This window comes from Trypanosoma melophagium (genome assembly GCF_022059095.1).
Source record: "Trypanosoma melophagium isolate St. Kilda chromosome Unknown ctg9segment0, whole genome shotgun sequence".
Taxonomy (NCBI): domain Eukaryota; phylum Euglenozoa; class Kinetoplastea; order Trypanosomatida; family Trypanosomatidae; genus Trypanosoma; species Trypanosoma melophagium.
Window position 1 is genome coordinate 847866 of NW_027125194.1, and position 18865 is coordinate 866730.

Sequence of the window (18865 nt, forward strand, 5' to 3'; positions counted from 1 at the left end):
GACATGTAGCTTGTTGTTGCTTCTTTTTTTTTTCTTGTAGTGTGTATTTCGTTTATTTATTTATCTATTTATTTATTTCCCCTCCCACTTCTTATAAGTGAGGAATAGAGATGAGCTTGTGTAAGGTGAATGTACCTTTGGCAGTTGTCTTGTTATTGTCGTTTCTCCCCTACGGTGGTGTGGCACTACCCCGCTGCCGTACCATTGGCGCCCTACGCGGTATCAACTACCGTGCCCTGCTCGACTCAAATGAGAGTTATTACAGCAATGAGGAGTACTTCTGCGCTGCCACCGCCCCGGCCCAATACCACTGCGGCTGCAGTTTCTCCAACACGTGCCTGCAGAAGAATGACCCGTGGGGGCGCAACATTGGCGTCTGCGGCTGCTGCCCGTGGTGGCTGACTGCCTTCTTCACTTTCTTTGCCATCTTCTTTCTGCTCTCGCTGGCGATGGGGGTCTATTTTTGGTGCTGCCGCGGCCGCTGGTGGTGCGACGGGTACCCGCCGCCGGTGCAGCCGCTCATGTGCCGCCGCCGCCCCGCCATCGTCGCCCCCGCCGCCGCCCCGCTGCCGCCGAGTCTCTTTCGCGGTTATCCCGCAGAGGCCTTTGTGAGTGATGATCCACCGACAACGGGAAATAATGATAATAATGGTAATAATACAAGAGGAACTACACCACAACGTTTGGTTGGCGGGAGTGGAAATAGTGGGAATGTGTTGCTGCGGCGGAGAGAAGGGTGGCGACGAGGACGTGAGGGACTTCAGGAGGTGCAGACGCCGCCGCCGATGACGGGGCCTACATCCTCACCGCGTTTAGAGATGCCGCCGGAACTGCAGAGTGGTCTTAGTCAACGGAGTGTCGTCTCGTATTTTAGTAGAGAGCGTGAAGAACTCTAGTGGCTTTGGAGGTGTGGGTTATTATTATTATTGTTATTATTATTATTATTATTATTATTATTATTATTATTATTATTTATTGAGCCCTTTGATGACCTTTTTTTTTTTTGGAGGGCTTGATTCATGTGTACTTGTTACGTATGCAAATGGGACATATTACCTCTGCAGAAAATATGTGTATCCGTGTTAAGTATATGGGGTAGTAGAGAAACACGGAACTCATTTTTTTTCTTTTTGTGCGTGTGTATGTGTGTTTTTTTTTTGTTTTTTTTTTACTCTTTTCGAACGTTAAAGGTAAAAGTATATATACATTGTGTATATATACATATAATAGAAAAACTTCTTGTCACTTTATTTCATTCCTTTTTTCTCTGTCTTATTTTTCTTCTTGATGTTGTTGTTTTTATTTATTTTTTATTTGCGCTAGAATCTTCGTCTCACTCTTACATTTGGCAGGAATTGTGGTATAACACACAAACACACCAACTAATTAACTCAAAAGCAAACCCAAAAAAAAAGAAAAGAAAAATGTCTGAATCACCACCGTTAGCAACAGTTCCAGACTCCTGCGATCTCAATGATGCCGCCTACATGGAGGAACTCATTATTAAAAACGAAGCCCTCATGCTTGAGGTGAGTCGACTGCAGCATATAATTAAAGAAAAAGGACTGGATCAAGTGCAGGCACTCCGTGAGGAAAATAACACGCTTCGCCATCGCCTGGAGTTGCTAGAGGTGGAACACAACAACCGTGATGGGATTCACTCCGCGTTAAAAGATCTATCCGAGCAGTTCCGCACCACATATAATTCAGGCTCGCAGTGTAAAACTCTGGAGCAGCAGATAATGGCACTAAAGGAGGAATTACTTAAACTCACACAGAGAGAGGAAGAGGCACGACGGGCACAGCAAGAGGCAGATAAACGTTGTGATGGATTAAATGAAGAAATGGCCAACTTACGGGCGTCCCTGCAGGAACTGACAAATAAATTGGAAACTGTAGAAAAGGAAAAGAAAGAAGCGGAAACTTCCCACAAGGAGGCGGTGAAATCGCTGCAGGAGGCACTCACACATTCACGGGAATTGCAGGAACAGTATGCGGCACTGAATGAACAAATGTCTGCGGTAACACTACAGGCAGATGAGCGATCTAAATTAAAACAGGAGAAACAAAATATTATAGAAAAGGAACTGGCAGTTATACGGGAGGCACACACGCAGAGTGAGGCCCAACGTCAACTGGCGGAGGAAAAGAAAGCGGAACTGCAGGAACAACTACGCATCACGAAAGATTTATTATCTACAAAAGAGAAGGAGTTGTCTAATGTACTTTCGAAACAAAAAGATGAATCAGAAAAGATGCGAAGGAAGGAAATGGAGGAATTGAAACAAGTCATACAAGAGAAGGAAGCACGCGTGCAACAGCACATTGAGAAGAATTTCTCTTTAAATCAACAAATAGAACTGTTAAAGGCAGAGAAGGAAGCGATAATGCAGCGTTATGGGATGAAACCAGAAGATGTGGTAGAACTTCAGAAACGTGTAAAAGAACTGCGAGAGGAACGTTCAGAAAAAGATAAATTGCAACAACGCTATCAGTCTATGCTTTCCAGTTCTACATCTATTAACAGTGAAATTAAGGATCTCTTTGTTAGTATGTTAGACTACCAGGAACGTCGAGAGGCGGAGATGCTTACCCTGCTACGCATTCAGGAAATACAACAGGAAGAAGGGAAAAAGGTATATGATTATAATATTAGGAAACTCCGAGAAGAGAATAAGACGCTTAATTGTGAAATAAAGATTTTATTACAGGAACGCGACAATGCTAATGAAAGGCACCCAACAACAACAGTAACAATGGGAAATATGGCACCTCCCCCAGAATCACGCGAAACCGCAGGACCAAACTCCACAGCTTGGCTTCCCAACACTACTGGCAATAACACTAGCCTCAACAACAATGGTAATAATAATAATAATAATAATAATAATAATAATAATAATAATAATAATAATAATAATAATAATAATATGGATGATATTTGGAGGCAAACGCCTTTGCCACCGATGAACAGTGGAGCACCAGCGGCGCGGCATTGTGATCCAATTAAGCTGTCTGGTGTAAATAACGGGCAATCGCGGGAGTTTGTGACTTGTCCACGGTGCACGCTAGACAACAGGGCTGGGGCTACGGTCTGTGAGGCCTGTGGTTCAACCATCTAAACACCGAATAATAATAATAATAATAATAATAATAATAATAATAATAATAATAATAAAAGAATAAAATAAAGGAAAGAAAGTGAAGGGTTCTTGTGGTAATTGTGGCACTGATGCGTGGTACTACGTAGAAGCGTAAAAAAAAAACGCAGCAAGTGAAGTAAAATGGGGAATGAAAAAAAAGAGTCGTAACTCACTTTTTTCACTCACGTACAAGGTGTTGGTGGTGTTGGAAAACACAACAGTTCAGTTTACACAAAATAATTGATTTAGGGACATAAAATTTCAAGAGTCATTATAATCAAAGAATGATTTTTTTCATAGTTTTTTATTGCTTATTCTTCGCATGTTATTGCTGTTGTTTTTGTTTTCTTCGTCTTTTTGCTTCGATCTTCATGCTGATTGGACAGCATGATTTTTATATTTCATTCCCTTTGATGAGTTTTTTTTTTGTTGTTGTTGTTGTTTCCCCTCCTTTCCTTCATATCTCCTCACAGTGGTGACGTTTGAGGGCTTCTTTTCCGATGTGCTTGATCTGTAACTCCCGAGATGTTTTTTTGTGTTTTATGTTTCACATTCTCTCTCTGTATATATATATATATATATATATATATATATATATATATATATATGTATAATTGTTGTTTTGTATTGTTTTCCTTTTCCCATTTCTTGCCTTTTTTGTGGATCTCTAAAGGCGCTACTTCTCTCGTTCGTCTCAATGGTTTACATCATACCATTTGCTTTGTGCCGATTGAAAAGTCTGTGCACAATAGACTGACAGGAGAGAAAATATATATATATATATATATATATATATATATATATATATATATATATATATATATATATATATAACAAATATATATTTGCAAATAGATGCACATTCTGTCTTTTTGGTGGGGATTGCCTTATTGATTGCAATGAGAGAACCCCTGTCTGTGGGTGTTTGTCTCTGGGATGGAAGCAATGAAAGAAGGAAGGAACGAAATAAATAATTAAAGGGAAGTTGCTGCAAAACATATTTATATGTCTGTGTGTGTATTGTGAGTGTGTTTTTTCGTTTTCGTATTAATTTGAATATATATATATATATATATATATATATATATATATATATATGGCTTGCGTTGAAGAATATTTATTGCTTGATCAGTTCATTACTGTTATTGCTGTCAAAGGACTATGGGTGATCGCATAATACAATATATATATATATTACGGACTATTCGACTTAGTGGGCAGTATGGTTTCTAAACAGTGTGAGGAGGAGTATAAGAATCTACACTGCGGCTGGAGGTTTTGAATAATAACTGCAAATGTCTTCTTCTATTTCCATACATTTTTATCGGTGGAACATGGAGATTACATTACAAAAACATATCTCATTATACATACTATTATATACATATATGTGTATATTAGTAGTATGTTTCGCAGTTGTAGTACTCGACCCAAACAACTGCATGACAATGACTTGATGATAGCAGAAGGTACGATTATTAATATTACTGCAGTTTATATACATATACATATATTTATTATACATGTGCATATGTATATATATATATATATATATATATATATATGTATATTTATTATCGATTGAGAGAGAAATATGGAATGGACGAGTACATTTAAAAAAAAAAACTGAAAACAAAACAAAACAAACAAAAAACAAGCCAGCAAGAAGTACTGCTGATGCTTCAGATCATTTTATTTCATTTAAGTCTCTCTAAGCCCTTCTTCTTTTTTTACTATTTACTTTGCTTGTGGCCTGCCACTACTGCAGTACATCAACGGACCAATTATAAACATGAATAAACATTTAAAAAAAAGAAACCTCCGCTCGTGTGTTTACAGTCATGCATAACTTCTACTCAACGATTTCGGTCGTCTCCTCTTTTGCTTGCGCTTTCTCTTTTTTTTTCTCTTTCTTTTCGCCTCGCTCGGTGTTTGTTCGTTTCTCTTTCTTTTCTTGTGTGTGTGTGTGTGTTCTGGTATATTATTTTTTTCTCTTCTGCTGATATTGTTATTATTGCTGTTGTTGTGTTTATTTTCTGGCTTGTGTTTTGGTATATTTATATATTTATATATTTATATAAATATATATATATATCACAAACACGAAAATAACATGTTCTCTTATTGTTGCTGTATTGTACGGTGTTGTCTCTTTGTATTGTTATTGCGATTGCGGTGTTGATACCATTCCCCACAATACGTATATAATAATAATAATAATATATATATATATATATATATATATATATATACAAACCGAACAACCATCATTTAACAACAACAACAACAAATAATAATAATAATAATAATAATAATAATAATAATAATAATAATACCAATACCACCACTACTATTACTATTACTCATTATACTATTATTATTACTATTAATAATAATAATAATAATATTTCTCAAGGTGTGATTACTCACTCTGCGAACGCTACCAGCGACAGTTAAGCAACTCACTAAACAGACAAATACTTCTCAGAAGGAAACAGTAAAAAAGAGGAAGGATAATCACAAGAACCACAAACAAAACACGTAAAGAACGGAAGTGAATATATATCAATATATTAATAACGACCGAGTCTTGCAAGTCTAAAACAGATAAGTACACAAACCACAGTACAAACAAACAAACCAGCATTTTAAGTAATTATGGATATTATTGATAGGCCACTCAGTGAAATCATCAAGGAGCAGAAGATTGGTGAAAGTCTCCGCAAGAGTCGCCGTGCTGGACACAATAATAATAATAATAATAATAATAATACACAACGCGGAGCTCAGAGCTTTAATTCCGGTCAGGGAAGAAATGGACGTGGACGAAACCCGCGCGAACAAAAACGCCGCCGCCTGCCAATGCGTGGAAGCGGCAGTGGCGCCCCACGCCGCCGCTTTGGTCTCTTCAACGGCAGCAGACGCAATCGTAATAACAACAATATTATTGATACTATTCGTAAGAATAATGGCGGTCTGCGTCGGCGCCGGTATGCGATGGACATTATTGACGAGAGACGCGATCGTTCCGTCAAAAGTCTGCGATCGCAGCGCCGCGGGCCGTCGGCGTTTGAACGAAATGAACGACTCCGCACAACTCGGCGGCGGGATGCGATTGCACGTGCCCGCTCTCGCTTCTCGCGTGATTAGAGAGATAAATGCCAATTAATTAGTATTAATAGTAATGATAATAATCATAATCGAATGAGGATGATGAAGTAGAAGAAGAAGAATGAAAAATGAAAGAAAGGAAAATAAAAGGGAAGGGAAAAAGTCTGGCCCCGTTTATATATATATTTGTGGTTTGGTTTTTTCTTGTTTTGTATATTTGCATATTGGTTCTTCTTTGTTTTGTGTTTTTTTTCTTTTCGCTCTCGTAATGATTATTATTGTTATTGTTGTTTTTCTATTTGTGTATGTGTTTGCCCCTTCTCGTTGTTTCATGTATCTCAATTCGAGCACGGGAAGTAAGGAAAAAAACAGCAGAAATAATAATAATAATAATAATAATAATAATAATAATAATAATAATAATAATAATAATAATAATAATAATAACGAGATCCTCTTCGTGTTTTTTTTCTTCCATTATCACTGCGTCATTTAAATACAAATTTAAATAGAAAAGAGTATATATATATATATATATATACTGTACGGTCCTCTACATTTGTTCTTAATTATGAAATAAGAAGATGTATATTCTGAGGAAGTGTGCAGGTATTATTATTTGTTATCATTATCATCGTACTGAGAAGAAGAAGAAAAGCAATGACTACGGGTGATCGTAATAATAATGATAAGGGTAGTGAATACGTAAAAAGCAAAATAAGAAGAATATGCTAGAAACGAAAAAGAAAAAGAAAGGACTAAAATGGAAATAAAAACAAATATATATATATATATATATATATATATATAAAGGGAATAAATATTGAATATGCCTCAAGTGCCCGTTTTTTTTTTTTTTCACCTTTTTATCCCTATATGTGTACTGCATTAGATTTTTTATTCCCCCTCTTTAAAGGCTTTGAGCTAGTGAAAGAAAATGTGTGGAAATATGAAATGTCAATGAAGAAAGAGAGAAACAGATGAAGTTTTAGTGCAATGATCCACTGCAATCAAGCAAAGAAAAGAGAAAGGAGAAAAGGAATATGAATATAATCATCAGCAAGAGAAAGCAAAAATGAGAAAAGAGACGTTTTGTGATCATGTTGTTGTTGAGCTGAAACCGAAATAAAAAAAGAAAGTGAAGGGAAAATCCAGTCCAGAAAGTGTTCTTTTTTTTTGTTGTTTGTTTGTTGTTTCTATTATCTGTTTACTTCCAATTCCTTCTTTTTTTCTTTTTCTTTTTTTTTGCATTCATTAAATCACTGTTTGTATCTCTGTATATGTGCGCGTGTGTGCTTTTTTGGTGAACCGGTTTCAATAAACGAGAGAATAGGAGGGGAAAAAAAAATATGAAAGAAATTAATAAGTGACTGAAAAGTTAACTATAAAGTCAGAAATAGAGGAGGAGTAAAAAAAAGATAACTCTTTTTACGATGGATAATACGAATGTGTGGTATTTTTCTTTATGAACAGTTTTTTTTTATTTTTCTGCGGACAACAGGAGGTTTTTTTTTTCCATTCTTCTTTCTTTCTTTGTTTGTTTTTGTTTATTAAAGATGAGAACTTCTCTGAACAGCCGTTGGACACCTGCATTTAGGAAAATAAGAATGAAAAGATGAGGAACGAATATATTGGTGATCATGAACGAAATATATGCACTAAAAAAGAAGATATATATATATATATATATATATATAAAGGGGGTATATTTTGTAATGAAAACGGATTCACTTTCACTCTAACTTTTATCATTACTATTGCTTTTTTTTTCTCCTCTTTCGATCTATTTTACTCCTATGATGTAACATACAATATTTACCTTTACACAGCAGAAATAGAAACAAAAAAAAAATACAAAAAAAAGCAAAGAAAAGAATAAAAAACAAAAAAAACACACACACATGATTCGACGCACATTACTCCAATTACTCCTTAATGTATCAGGTGAAAGTCCATCCTTTCGTGCGAAGCCGGTGCGGAATCTTCAGATGGATGTTCAGATGAGTCCATATAAAGAGCAATTTAAGGATTACTGGTCTACACCCGTGCCGTGGGCAGATCGTGAATACGGCGAGAAGCCAAAGTTAGGCGCCCCGGTTCCCACTCGGCGTGCCGCTACTGCTATCGTAGTGGGAAAGAATAAATATATCGATCCCGCAAAGATTGAGTCTGGTGAGGATAATGATTATAAAGTACTGATGATGTATCGAGAGGGAAAGGGTCGTTTTGTGCGGGATCAGTTTATTTTCCCATCCTTTCCGCTTAGTTTAGAAGATAGTTCCGAGGATTGGGATAAGATTCTCCGCCGTCGCGAAGTAAAAACGCATTGGCCAGATGTACATCATAGACTCTGTGCTATGCGGGCACTATTTGCACAAATGAATATTCTCTTAATTCCTAAAGAAGGCGGTGGACTCGCTGAAGTTGAAGGGCCGCCTGGACCGAAAAAGTGGCATTTACTCGTTCATTCTTTTCCAAAGGCGATGAAAAATCTTGTGGATGTGTTGGAATTACCAATGGAGACATGTCTATCGCAGTTATTACCCTTTCGTAGTATTATAACGCCTACAACTGAAACGTTTAGATTTGAAAATCTTAATTATCTTATTCCGTTTGAAAAATTACCGGATGTTAGATTTACTATTGGTACTTTGGGAGAAAAACTTGTTTGGGTCTCCCCTATGGAAGCTATGGCACGATTTAATGCTGGTATAATGAATATGCCTACGCCAAATCTTATTTCCCTTTCAGAGTTAAATAATGAATGTCCTACCTTTGAAGATGTTATGAAGCGAACCCCACGTACGTCTCATCGCCCTGTTCTTCCTGAATTATTTCGCCATACTGAAAGTAAAGTTGCCACTATTGTTCTTCCTGGTGATTTTGCCCATCCTTCAACAACTGAAGAGGATAAAAAAGAAAATTACCTTCGTCGATTTGTTTATGAAAAGGATTATCCATTTGGTGTTCGAGCTGTATTTGAAGAAAGACCCGCCACACCATCAGAGATTGCAGAACCTCTTGTACAGGAAGCTCCCAAGTTATTAGAGGAGGCTAATGAGATGGATATGGTTTATGCGGATATTCCTTACCCGAAACGAGAGAAACGTCCTGAAGAAATTGGTCGTACAATGTTCCCTGTTCCAGAATATAAATTTCAAGAAGGTTCTGAAAACGAAGAAGGTGTTATTCCTGTACAAAAGAGAAATATTGAAAATGTAGGAGACCTTTACTCGCATACCAATTGATGAGGATTATTATTTCATTATCCCTTGACGTGATCACAAGAATAGATACTGTCTATCTAAATAAACAAAACTGGACGTGTGCTTATTATTATTTTTTGTTTTCGTACATCTAGTGTACTTCAATATGAAGAAAAGCAAAACAAAAGACTTGAGGTACGATTTGGGGAGGGGAAAAAGTGCAAAAAGAAAAGGCAAAAAAAAAAAAGAAACATTGAATATGATATATTTTTTTAATTGTGCAAATCACCTCTTTTTATTTTTCCATCATTTACTGCTTCATTTACTTTGTCTTTTGTTTTTTTCGTTTCTTTGTATCCCCTTATCTTGCTTCCGGATATCTATTACTCTTTTTCCTTTTTCTTTTTTTCACCTGCAGCTTTTCTTTCGCTCCCTCTCTCTCTCTGTATATATATGAAAGGCTCCTCCTTTCTCTCGCAGGTGCGTCCTGGTTGTTTCCGTGTTGTTGTGCACGCCAAGCCGGGGGCCCGCAGTTCTTCATTATCGTCTCGGCCCGCGTTGGCGGATGCAGCGCTGGAGGTGCGAGTGGCAGCGCCGCCGGTGGAGGGAAAAGCGAACGCGGAACTTGTGGAGTTTGTGCAGTCTTTACTGGAGCAGCAGTTGCGGTATCACACACGTATGGGATTGGCGAGTTCTGCCACTGTTGGTGTGAGGGACTGTGATGATGATGATAATACGATGCTGTATGGGGCTGGGAAACTGGATAAGAATAAGAATAAAAAGGATGTGAAGAAGAAAAAGAAGAGAGAAGAGGAAGAGACGGTTGAGAAGGAAGGATGTGTAGAGTCAAGAGATAAGGTGCGGGTTTCGTTAGTGAGTGGTGCGACGGCTAGACATAAAGTACTTGAAGTGAATTTTGGTGGAACACAGGAAGAGTTGTTTAGTTTGTTCGCATCGGCAGATACTGGAGGGAAGTGAATATGATTTTTTTTTTGTGTTTTTGTGGTGCAGTTTATATATATATATATATATATATATATATATATATGTATATTTGTTAGAGGAAGAGAAGGAATAGCTAGATAAAAGTAATATTTTTTCGCTTTTATTTACTTTATAATTTAGATAAACTATATTTTGTTTTTGTTTTTTCCTACTTTTTATTTTTTGTTGATATTTTTGTGCTCCTCCCAGTAACAGAGTTCACGTGGTGATTCTCACGGTTCTTTGATAGGCACTCTCAACACAGACACCTAGGGATATATAGTAGGTAGGAATAAAGAGAGAGATTATTTGTGTACTTTCTCTCTCTCTTTCTCCTCTTAATATTCTGGTAGAAACGAAAGAAAAAGAGAAAGAGAGAGAGAAAGAATTATAAAAACAAAAAAAATGCATTCCTTCTACACTATTCGATATCCCTCCTCTACCTCTGCAAAAGGGACAAGTGATGGACAACCCATTCGTGTCACCAACAAAGCCATGGAATCTCTCCTCTTTTGCATTGTCCACTCTATTGAGTTTCAAAGCCCACTACAGCCATTAAAGCCCCACCTCACCTCTACAAGTAGCACCGGCAGTAAACCCACATCCTCTCATGAAGAATACGTCATTCCAGTCGTCAACTCCAGTTTACTGCTGGGAAACGTAACGTATGTGGCCCGCGCGGAACACAATCCAACGCTACTTATTTCACTGCGCAGGGCCGTTGAGGCGGCGTGTGCGATTCGAATTCCCGAGAAGAAAAATCAAATCCCATTTGAACTCCGCGTGCGACTTCTGCGCCGGCAACGGGGTTGGTTGTGGTATGAATCCCGGCCACTGGTGGAGTGGGTGTTTCGAATGATGAAGACAAGAGAGGAGTTTAGTTTTCCCGCCTCTTCCTCTTCTACTTCTACTAATTATCAACAACAACAACAAAATCAAACAGAGTTGAGTGAACGAGCACAGCAGAAGTCGGCGCTTCACATTCCATCAAGAAGAAATTCTGCCGGGGCGGTGGTAAGTCAAAATCGTATGCAGAAAGAGGGAATAGTGTATTCAAATGACCCAAGTCAAATTCGAGGAGTACTGCAGTTTATATTAAAACACAGTTATGAGGCTATAGATCTCAATAGTTATTCAGACTTTAGATCAGGTGAGTTGATTTTTGATGTTTCCGTTCAAGAAGTTGCGTAAATTGGAATTTCTCAGGGAAATTTTTCGAAGCAAAGAGGTAAATGGAAATAAAGGTAAGAGTGGAGTTCTCTCTATTATACTGCTTTTTTTTTTGCTCTCTTCTTTTTTTCAATTTCTTTCATTAATCTGCTCTTCTTTTTATTTTCCTGCATTTACTTTTTTTTAGTTTGCTGTTCTAGTACAATTCAAATTTCATCGATCAACATGTATGAACTTTCTTCTTGTTATTGTATGTTTGTTTGTTTTTTACGGTTTTTTCTTTATCTTTATTATTACTATCTCTTCTGTCTTTTTTTTTTTTGAATAGTCCCTATTTATAAATAATAATAATAATAATAATAATAATAATAATAATAATAATAATAATAATAATAATAATAATAATAATAATAATAATAATAATAATAATAATAAAGGAAGAGGCACATAAAGCCATATTATGCTCCACTTCTTCATCCATTCATCCTGTAATCATAGCCATATACACAACTCATGACAAGGAATGAAATTGACGTTCCATCCTTCCCTATTACCACAGCACTCCGCAGTGTGATCTCCTATTATGATGCTTCCCATAATAATATACCATTGGCATTATTATGTGCATCCCCTGTGATTCGATGGATATGTGAAGAGAAACGAAAAACGATAGTGGGTTTATGGTGTTTACATCTCGCCTGTGATGGATCTCGCTCGATTTCATGGACATCTTCGTCTTATTATTCTTATTCTTCTTATTGTTGTGTGTTAAATACCATAGCGTCTATAGCCTGGTGGTGTAATCGTCCTGCATTTAATGGAAATTGGATTCCCCCAACGTGTATAGAGTTTCATGCCGGCTCCTGTTTTATTGTGGAACGTTTAAATGATATTTTTGCTTTTCAATCGCTTGTACAATTATCACTTCGTCGTGCACATATTAAAGATGTAAATATACTTGGGAAGTTACCATTTCTAAAACGACTGGATTTAACTCAATCCCATGTTGTGGATAGTGGCATTAAAGGCCTTGGAAATAGTTCAAGTTTAGTGGATGTGACTTTCTGGGGTTGTAATGGAATTACAGATGTAAACACACTTTGTAAGATTCCTACACTAGAAAAGTTAGACCTTGCAGAAACATCTGTATGTGATGAAGGTGTTGCAGAATTGTCAAATAGTTTAAGTATTAAACTAGTTAACATGGAGGCGTGTAGATTTATTAAGAATGTAGGATGTTTTGGGAAGTTACAGGAATTACAAAAATTGTTTTTGGTAGTCACATCTGTTACGAATGATGGTATCGTAGATTTATGTTATAGTAAGAGTATTGTTGAACTTGATTTGTGGGGTTGTATAGCTGTAAATGATGTTAATTTGTTTGGAAAAATACCTACACTGCGAAGATTAGATCTATTTGGTACATCTGTAACGAATGAAGGTATCATGGGCCTAGGAGAAAGTAATAGTCTTGAAGAAATTGATTTTACTTGTTGTGGAAATCTTAGTGATGTTAGTGTTTTGACATCTATACATACACTTCGACATGTAGTACTTTTACATACATCTGTTCAAAACATTGCTGTTTTAATTGATAAAGGAGTAACAGTTGAGTGGTGAAATATAATATATACCCAGTGAATTCATAGCAGTAGTATTAGTAGTCGTACTGGTGTATGAATGAAGCATTGACTAAAAGGAACTACATCACTAATAACGAAAAAAAATAAAGTGTGATCTATACTCTTTAACGGTATATTTATTTATTATTTACTTGAGTTCTTTCTATTATCGAACCTCATTTTTTCCTTTTCCCTCTCATGATATATCTATTTATTATTATTTCTTCTCATCTTGGAGTGGCGGCGATCATATATATATTGTTATCGTAATGAAGCGGCTTTATTACAATGCTGCAGAGAAGGAGGAGTATAATACTCCGTGCGTAGTGCCAGAGACGGCGGTGGCCCACATCCACACTGACTTAACATCTATGCTCCGCCATGCGCAATCCACAACACTTCGACTGACGGCGGAATGTCAAGATATCATCACCGGCGGTGTTTCATCACCTGCAGAAATACAAGATGGACTCGTCAAGTTAAAAGAGTTATATAGCAATCTCGTTAAGATACAGGCCCCAATGGTGCGATGTAGTCGTCCGGCATTTCGTAAACTTTGTCGATTGTGGGGCACCAATGTGAGTTATACACATATGATTATGGCCGATAGTTTCACCCGCTCCGATGCCGCCAGACACTCAGACTTTTCCCTCTACACCGGTGAGAATTGTTTGGTCACGCAGATTGCCTCCTGCAGTGGTCCCGTGGCGGCACAGGCGGCTGCATTACTGGCACCTTATTGCGATGCGATTGATATAAATTGCGGATGTCCACAACGATGGGCAATGAAAGAGGGATTGGGATCAGCACTTTTACAAAAACCGGAAATTGTAGCAGATATGGTGCGTTGTCTTCGAAATGGACTTTTCGGTGGAGATAATGATATTCCGTGTGTTATTAAGATGCGAGTGAATGAGGATGTACGGCGCAGTGTCGACTTTGCCCGGCAGTGTGAAATGGCTGGTTGTGGGTGGATCACCGTGCATGGACGAACCCCATCGTGTACGGCCCACGCCCCTGTTCGCCATGAGGCAATTCGTATAATTCGCGAAAGTGTAAATATTCCCATTGTGGCGAATGGGGCGATTTCAAATCCACAGACGGCACTTGAAGCCGCATTGGCCACAGGTGTTGGAGGGGTTATGAGTGGAACGGGTATATTGGCAAATCCAGCCTGTTTTTATTTATTAGAGGAAAATGAGAAACTGCACTTTGCCCCACAAAGAAGATGTGGACTGGATCTTCCGTTCATATCATATGGGGAGGAGGAATATGAAATGAAGAATGGATTGCATCTCTTAAAGGATGCAATCCAGTCAAAATCTACTAATACTACTGGTACTAATACTATTGATGGTAAAATACCTCTGCGATTGGAGGGTTTACCGTGTTGTCCTGTTGAAGTTATATCCGACTTTATTCGTTTGAGTTGTGTGATGGATCTCGCCTCCAAGGCAACGTCTATGCATTTACTCAAAATGGCTGGTAATTACTTGAGTCCAACCGAACGTGTGTTTGTTGCACAAATGCATTCCTCCTTCTCCATCACGGCGGCATTTCAACAACTTGGATTTTACATTCCGCAGGGTAAATATACTCTAGACTACACAACAGAAGAGGAAATGTTAGGTGTGGTGTGAAATTGATATATATATATATATATATATCGATCTTTCTCTTTATCACATATACAGGGATTGGAGAAAGTGTTACGGCAATCTCGCTTAACAAGGAAAAAGCAAAGAAGGAGAAAAATGAAAAAAAGGAAAAGAAAAGAATCTGGAAGAAGAGCTGTTTTGTTTAAAATACCATCCAGAGAACTGTCTTTCTTTCTCCTTATCTATTTTTTTTCGCTTTGTTTTTACCCATTTATCTAATTAGATAATTATTAGTTATTGTGTATGTGTGTGTATTTCTCTTTTTCAACGTTGATTTTTTTCTTCTTTTTACTCTATTTACAAAACAAACAAAAGGAAGAAAGGGGGAAAGTGCATACGCTTGCTGCGTTATACGTGTTTACACTTACCCTCCCTCCGCCCCTTTTCCCCTTAGAACCAGGGGACGACGTACAAAGAAAAAAGGGGGGAGTTTTTATATTATCTGTATAAATTACTCACAGAGTATTGTTCGTAGGCGGAAAGAATAGAAAAAAAAGAAAAAAAGGATATATATATAGTTTGTGTGTTTGTGTGTGCCTGTGTGTGATTATTAGACTGTATAGTGTATAGTATAGATAAAATGGAAAATCTTCACACCACAGGAGAAAGAAGAGCAACTACTACCACTACTACTACTACTACTACTGCGAGTAATCCACCTTCGCCGACTCTCACACATTCCCCCACACCATACGGAAAACCACCAATGGCGCCGTACACAAAAAGTACAGAGAAGCCGCGATCTATTTTGAAAACGGTAGATGCTCCCATTCCCTCATCTAGTGCCTCTTCCGCTCCCTTTAAAAGACGTGTTTCTTTTGAAGAAGAGGAGGATGACTTTTCAGTGCCAAGGTTACACTTTGCCACACCAGAGAAAACTACGACTACAACAACGACAGCGACAGATTCTAGTAGAAAATCGTTATTATCATCAACATCAACAACAACGACAATGGTAACTACTATAACAGCAAACGCAAAAGATAAAAAGCCAAAAACAGAATCTTCTCCGGAACGATCTTCTTCTATACAGATACATATTGAGGAACCAATGGAAGAGAAACAAATATATAAATATCAAAATGTATCTCCAACTAAGCGAAAAAGTCCTCATCGTGAGTGCATACCTTCATCCCCGTATTCACCTGATAATTCACCTACTTTATCTCCTCGTTCAACTTCTCAAGTGGTGCATTCTGTATCGGTGGAAGAAATGAACCCTATCTCTTTCGCTTCGGTTGCATTTTCCCATCCTCCTATAGTAACTACTGCGTCTGAGTTATTTCCACATTTAGATGTAACTGTTAGTGATATTACGCCATCTCCTATTAGCGTTGAATCTCGTCCACGTCAATCAAATAGTATGGAGTCTGTTCAGGAACGTAGTGCGATTGTTTCTGTTATTAGATTAGGTCCTTTATCTGAACTAGAAATGGTACGAAATGTGGTTGTTCCTGATGAAGAGGTGATGATGATACCATCAGATAGTCATGGGATGAGTATTACCCCAATTTCATTTGAGGGAATTAATCAGGAATTAGATATATCCGATAAAAGTCCTACAACACCTTTATTGGAACGCAATTTACCAGAAACTCTGCATATTCTACCTACTCAACAACAACAACAAACAAAAAAAGAAGAAACCTCCAAACGTCCTACATTAATAGAAACGGATATGAAACCCATTGTACGACCCATCCGCTCAAATACCTTAGTTGTATCCGATAAAAGTGGTACTTTCCTTCCCTCTAGCAGAGATGGGAAGGCGGCTTCCGTCTCAGATGGTGTTGATCCTAATGATGTTGTTTTTGAAGATGTTTTCATAGATACAGTAAAAGTATCCGATACATTAGGATCCGCAGCGGATAGTGTTTTGACTATAAAAGGTGAAAGTTCACGAAAAGTACATCCATTAGAAGATGAATCTCCATTAACGGATTTATCTATTCATCTTTACCCACATCTTATAGATACGAATGAAATACCGGATGTTTCTGCGTCTACGCCTCTCTCTAAAGCTGTTGCTTTACCACTTGACACCTTGTTTAAATTAGGTGATGAGGATAATATACTAAATGAACAGTACATTTATGCCACACAAAAACCCATTCTCTTTCATAAGATGTTTGTGAAAGAGAAATCCAAAACTTCTCTATTGCGATCACAATCAGCTTCATCTTTATCTGTTCTGCAGGAAAAAGATTCAAAGGTTTCGGACTATCATACCAAGTCTATGCATACAAAAGATGTAAGTATTACGAAGAAGAAGAAGAAGAATAGAATTGCTATAAAAGATAAATCATTCCCATCGAATTCTTGTATAGTCTCTGGAGAGAATAATTTTCCAAAACGACAGGCTAAGCCTGTTCTTGTGGAATATGTAAATAAACTCTCAGATGCTTGGCAAGATAAGCTTCGCGAAGATGATGAAAACAACAACGATAATACATATGGTAATAAAAAGAATGGTAAACCTAAAAGGCGTTGGGTATCTACATATGAGACTCATCTTCCCAAACATCTTCAAGATAAAGCTAAACAATTATTCCCTGAAATCTTCTCTAATTCTGCTGATCCAGTAGATTTAGAAGAACTTCAAGTAATACCATGGGATGGGAATGTATTAAATCCATCACCCTTACTCTCCATCAGAAGAAAGGAGATTGTTCTTCCAGAACCGGTCAAAACAGAGAAAGTACATGGGAAGTCTAAATCAGTTCATGGTACCGCTACAGTTGGTAAAGGTTCTTCTACTTCTCCGAAAACTATTAAAAGGAAGAATAATAATAATAATAATAATAATAATAATAATAATAATAATAATAATAGTAAACCTTATTTGAAAGATGGGCGCTTATTATCACAAATATCTGTGGAGGAAAAAGAAAATATTGATATTTTGGGTAATGACGATATGGAGTTTGAGGAAATCGACTCTTTACATGAGGGCTCAACAAATGTGATGAGTAATACGTCATCTCCTACATGTCTCAAGATGACATTACCAGAGCAAACACAAACACAACAAAAAGAAGAAGAACAACGGTATACACCTTTGAAATCTAAAGAGAATGGTTCTAACTTTAACTCAGAGTATGGCATACAACAGAAACAACAGTATGACAGAGATTCACATCTTGATACACAATCGTGTGCGAGACGATTTGAGAAACTGCAGCGCACGTTTATGCAGTTGGCTGTTAAACACGCTTTATCAAACTCCTCCTCCTTTCACACCACTGCAGACACTCTTGATGATATGACTTTCAAACACCTCAATGATGATAATGATAAGGAAAAGAATAAGAAGGAGAAGGAGAATAATGATAATGATAATAATAATAATAATAATAATAATAAGGATTGCACTACTGGTAGTAATAGTGATCCCCCTGTGGGTGTGCAGAGAAGAAATGTATTACGCGCCCCGATACCGTCCCCATTACCATCACCCCCACGGCGGCGATTGCCAATACCGTTAACGCAATCCACAGAAGGACTTATTCGTACACCGGATCGAATAACACCAGCAGAGAGTGGGGATGAAAGTGCATCGGAACAGCCAAGTGAAAGGCAACACTTATTTCCACCAGCGCCGTCTCTCGTATCTTTTTTACATACGCAGTGCGACAGTCACTGTAATAGTGAGTGTAATGATAGACCAATAAAGCAGAATCACAGGGAGGGATTACCAGAACGTTGCGTGACGGATCGTTTGGCAATGAAACGTTTCGCACGTGAGATTTCTGCTATTGCTGCTGCATTAAAAGGAAGTGGTGTGAAAGCACTGGTGTGAGAGTATTTCAATTGGGAATTGTCTGGATTTTCTATTCTCCGAGAGTGGTATGCTGAAAGTGTGATTCAAGAAAAAAGAAGATGAGAAAGATAAACAAAAAAAAACGAAAACAAATGGGCATACAAACACGAATCTATATACAGACGGACAGAGAGAGATAGATAGATAGAAG

General features: G+C 37.6%; 9 protein-coding genes across 9 annotated transcripts; all 9 read left to right on the forward strand.

Moving 5' to 3' along the window:
- Positions 1-110: 110 nt before the first annotated feature.
- On the forward strand, positions 111-896 carry LSM04_002342 (uncharacterized protein; the record flags this gene model as incomplete). The annotated part of the gene is made up of 1 exon (XM_067333061.1): positions 111-896. The coding sequence occupies one exon, from the start codon at positions 111-113 to the stop codon at positions 894-896; it is 786 nt and encodes a 261-aa protein (XP_067185603.1).
- Positions 897-1424: 528 nt separating this feature from the next.
- On the forward strand, positions 1425-3122 carry LSM04_008047 (uncharacterized protein; the record flags this gene model as incomplete). The annotated part of the gene is made up of 1 exon (XM_067333062.1): positions 1425-3122. One exon carries the CDS (start codon positions 1425-1427, stop codon positions 3120-3122), a length of 1698 nt encoding a protein of 565 aa, XP_067185836.1.
- A 2679-nt stretch (positions 3123-5801) lies between these two features.
- On the forward strand, positions 5802-6293 carry LSM04_000982 (uncharacterized protein; the record flags this gene model as incomplete). Its single annotated transcript, XM_067333063.1, has 1 exon — positions 5802-6293. One exon carries the CDS (start codon positions 5802-5804, stop codon positions 6291-6293), a length of 492 nt encoding a protein of 163 aa, XP_067185540.1.
- A 1862-nt stretch (positions 6294-8155) lies between these two features.
- On the forward strand, positions 8156-9502 carry LSM04_005968 (uncharacterized protein; the record flags this gene model as incomplete). The annotated part of the gene is made up of 1 exon (XM_067333064.1): positions 8156-9502. One exon carries the CDS (start codon positions 8156-8158, stop codon positions 9500-9502), a length of 1347 nt encoding a protein of 448 aa, XP_067185742.1.
- A 411-nt stretch (positions 9503-9913) lies between these two features.
- LSM04_000216 (Protein of unknown function DUF167) lies at positions 9914-10438 on the forward strand (the record flags this gene model as incomplete). Its single annotated transcript, XM_067333065.1, has 1 exon — positions 9914-10438. One exon carries the CDS (start codon positions 9914-9916, stop codon positions 10436-10438), a length of 525 nt encoding a protein of 174 aa, XP_067185494.1.
- A 411-nt stretch (positions 10439-10849) lies between these two features.
- On the forward strand, positions 10850-11635 carry LSM04_007681 (uncharacterized protein; the record flags this gene model as incomplete). The annotated part of the gene is made up of 1 exon (XM_067333066.1): positions 10850-11635. One exon carries the CDS (start codon positions 10850-10852, stop codon positions 11633-11635), a length of 786 nt encoding a protein of 261 aa, XP_067185820.1.
- Positions 11636-12127: 492 nt separating this feature from the next.
- LSM04_004988 (Leucine-rich repeat) lies at positions 12128-13234 on the forward strand (the record flags this gene model as incomplete). The annotated part of the gene is made up of 1 exon (XM_067333068.1): positions 12128-13234. The coding sequence occupies one exon, from the start codon at positions 12128-12130 to the stop codon at positions 13232-13234; it is 1107 nt and encodes a 368-aa protein (XP_067185709.1).
- A 271-nt stretch (positions 13235-13505) lies between these two features.
- LSM04_002068 (tRNA-dihydrouridine synthase) lies at positions 13506-14876 on the forward strand (the record flags this gene model as incomplete). Its single annotated transcript, XM_067333069.1, has 1 exon — positions 13506-14876. One exon carries the CDS (start codon positions 13506-13508, stop codon positions 14874-14876), a length of 1371 nt encoding a protein of 456 aa, XP_067185588.1.
- A 598-nt stretch (positions 14877-15474) lies between these two features.
- LSM04_002965 (uncharacterized protein) lies at positions 15475-18693 on the forward strand (the record flags this gene model as incomplete). Its single annotated transcript, XM_067333070.1, has 1 exon — positions 15475-18693. One exon carries the CDS (start codon positions 15475-15477, stop codon positions 18691-18693), a length of 3219 nt encoding a protein of 1072 aa, XP_067185629.1.
- Between the last annotated feature and the right edge of the window lie 172 nt (positions 18694-18865).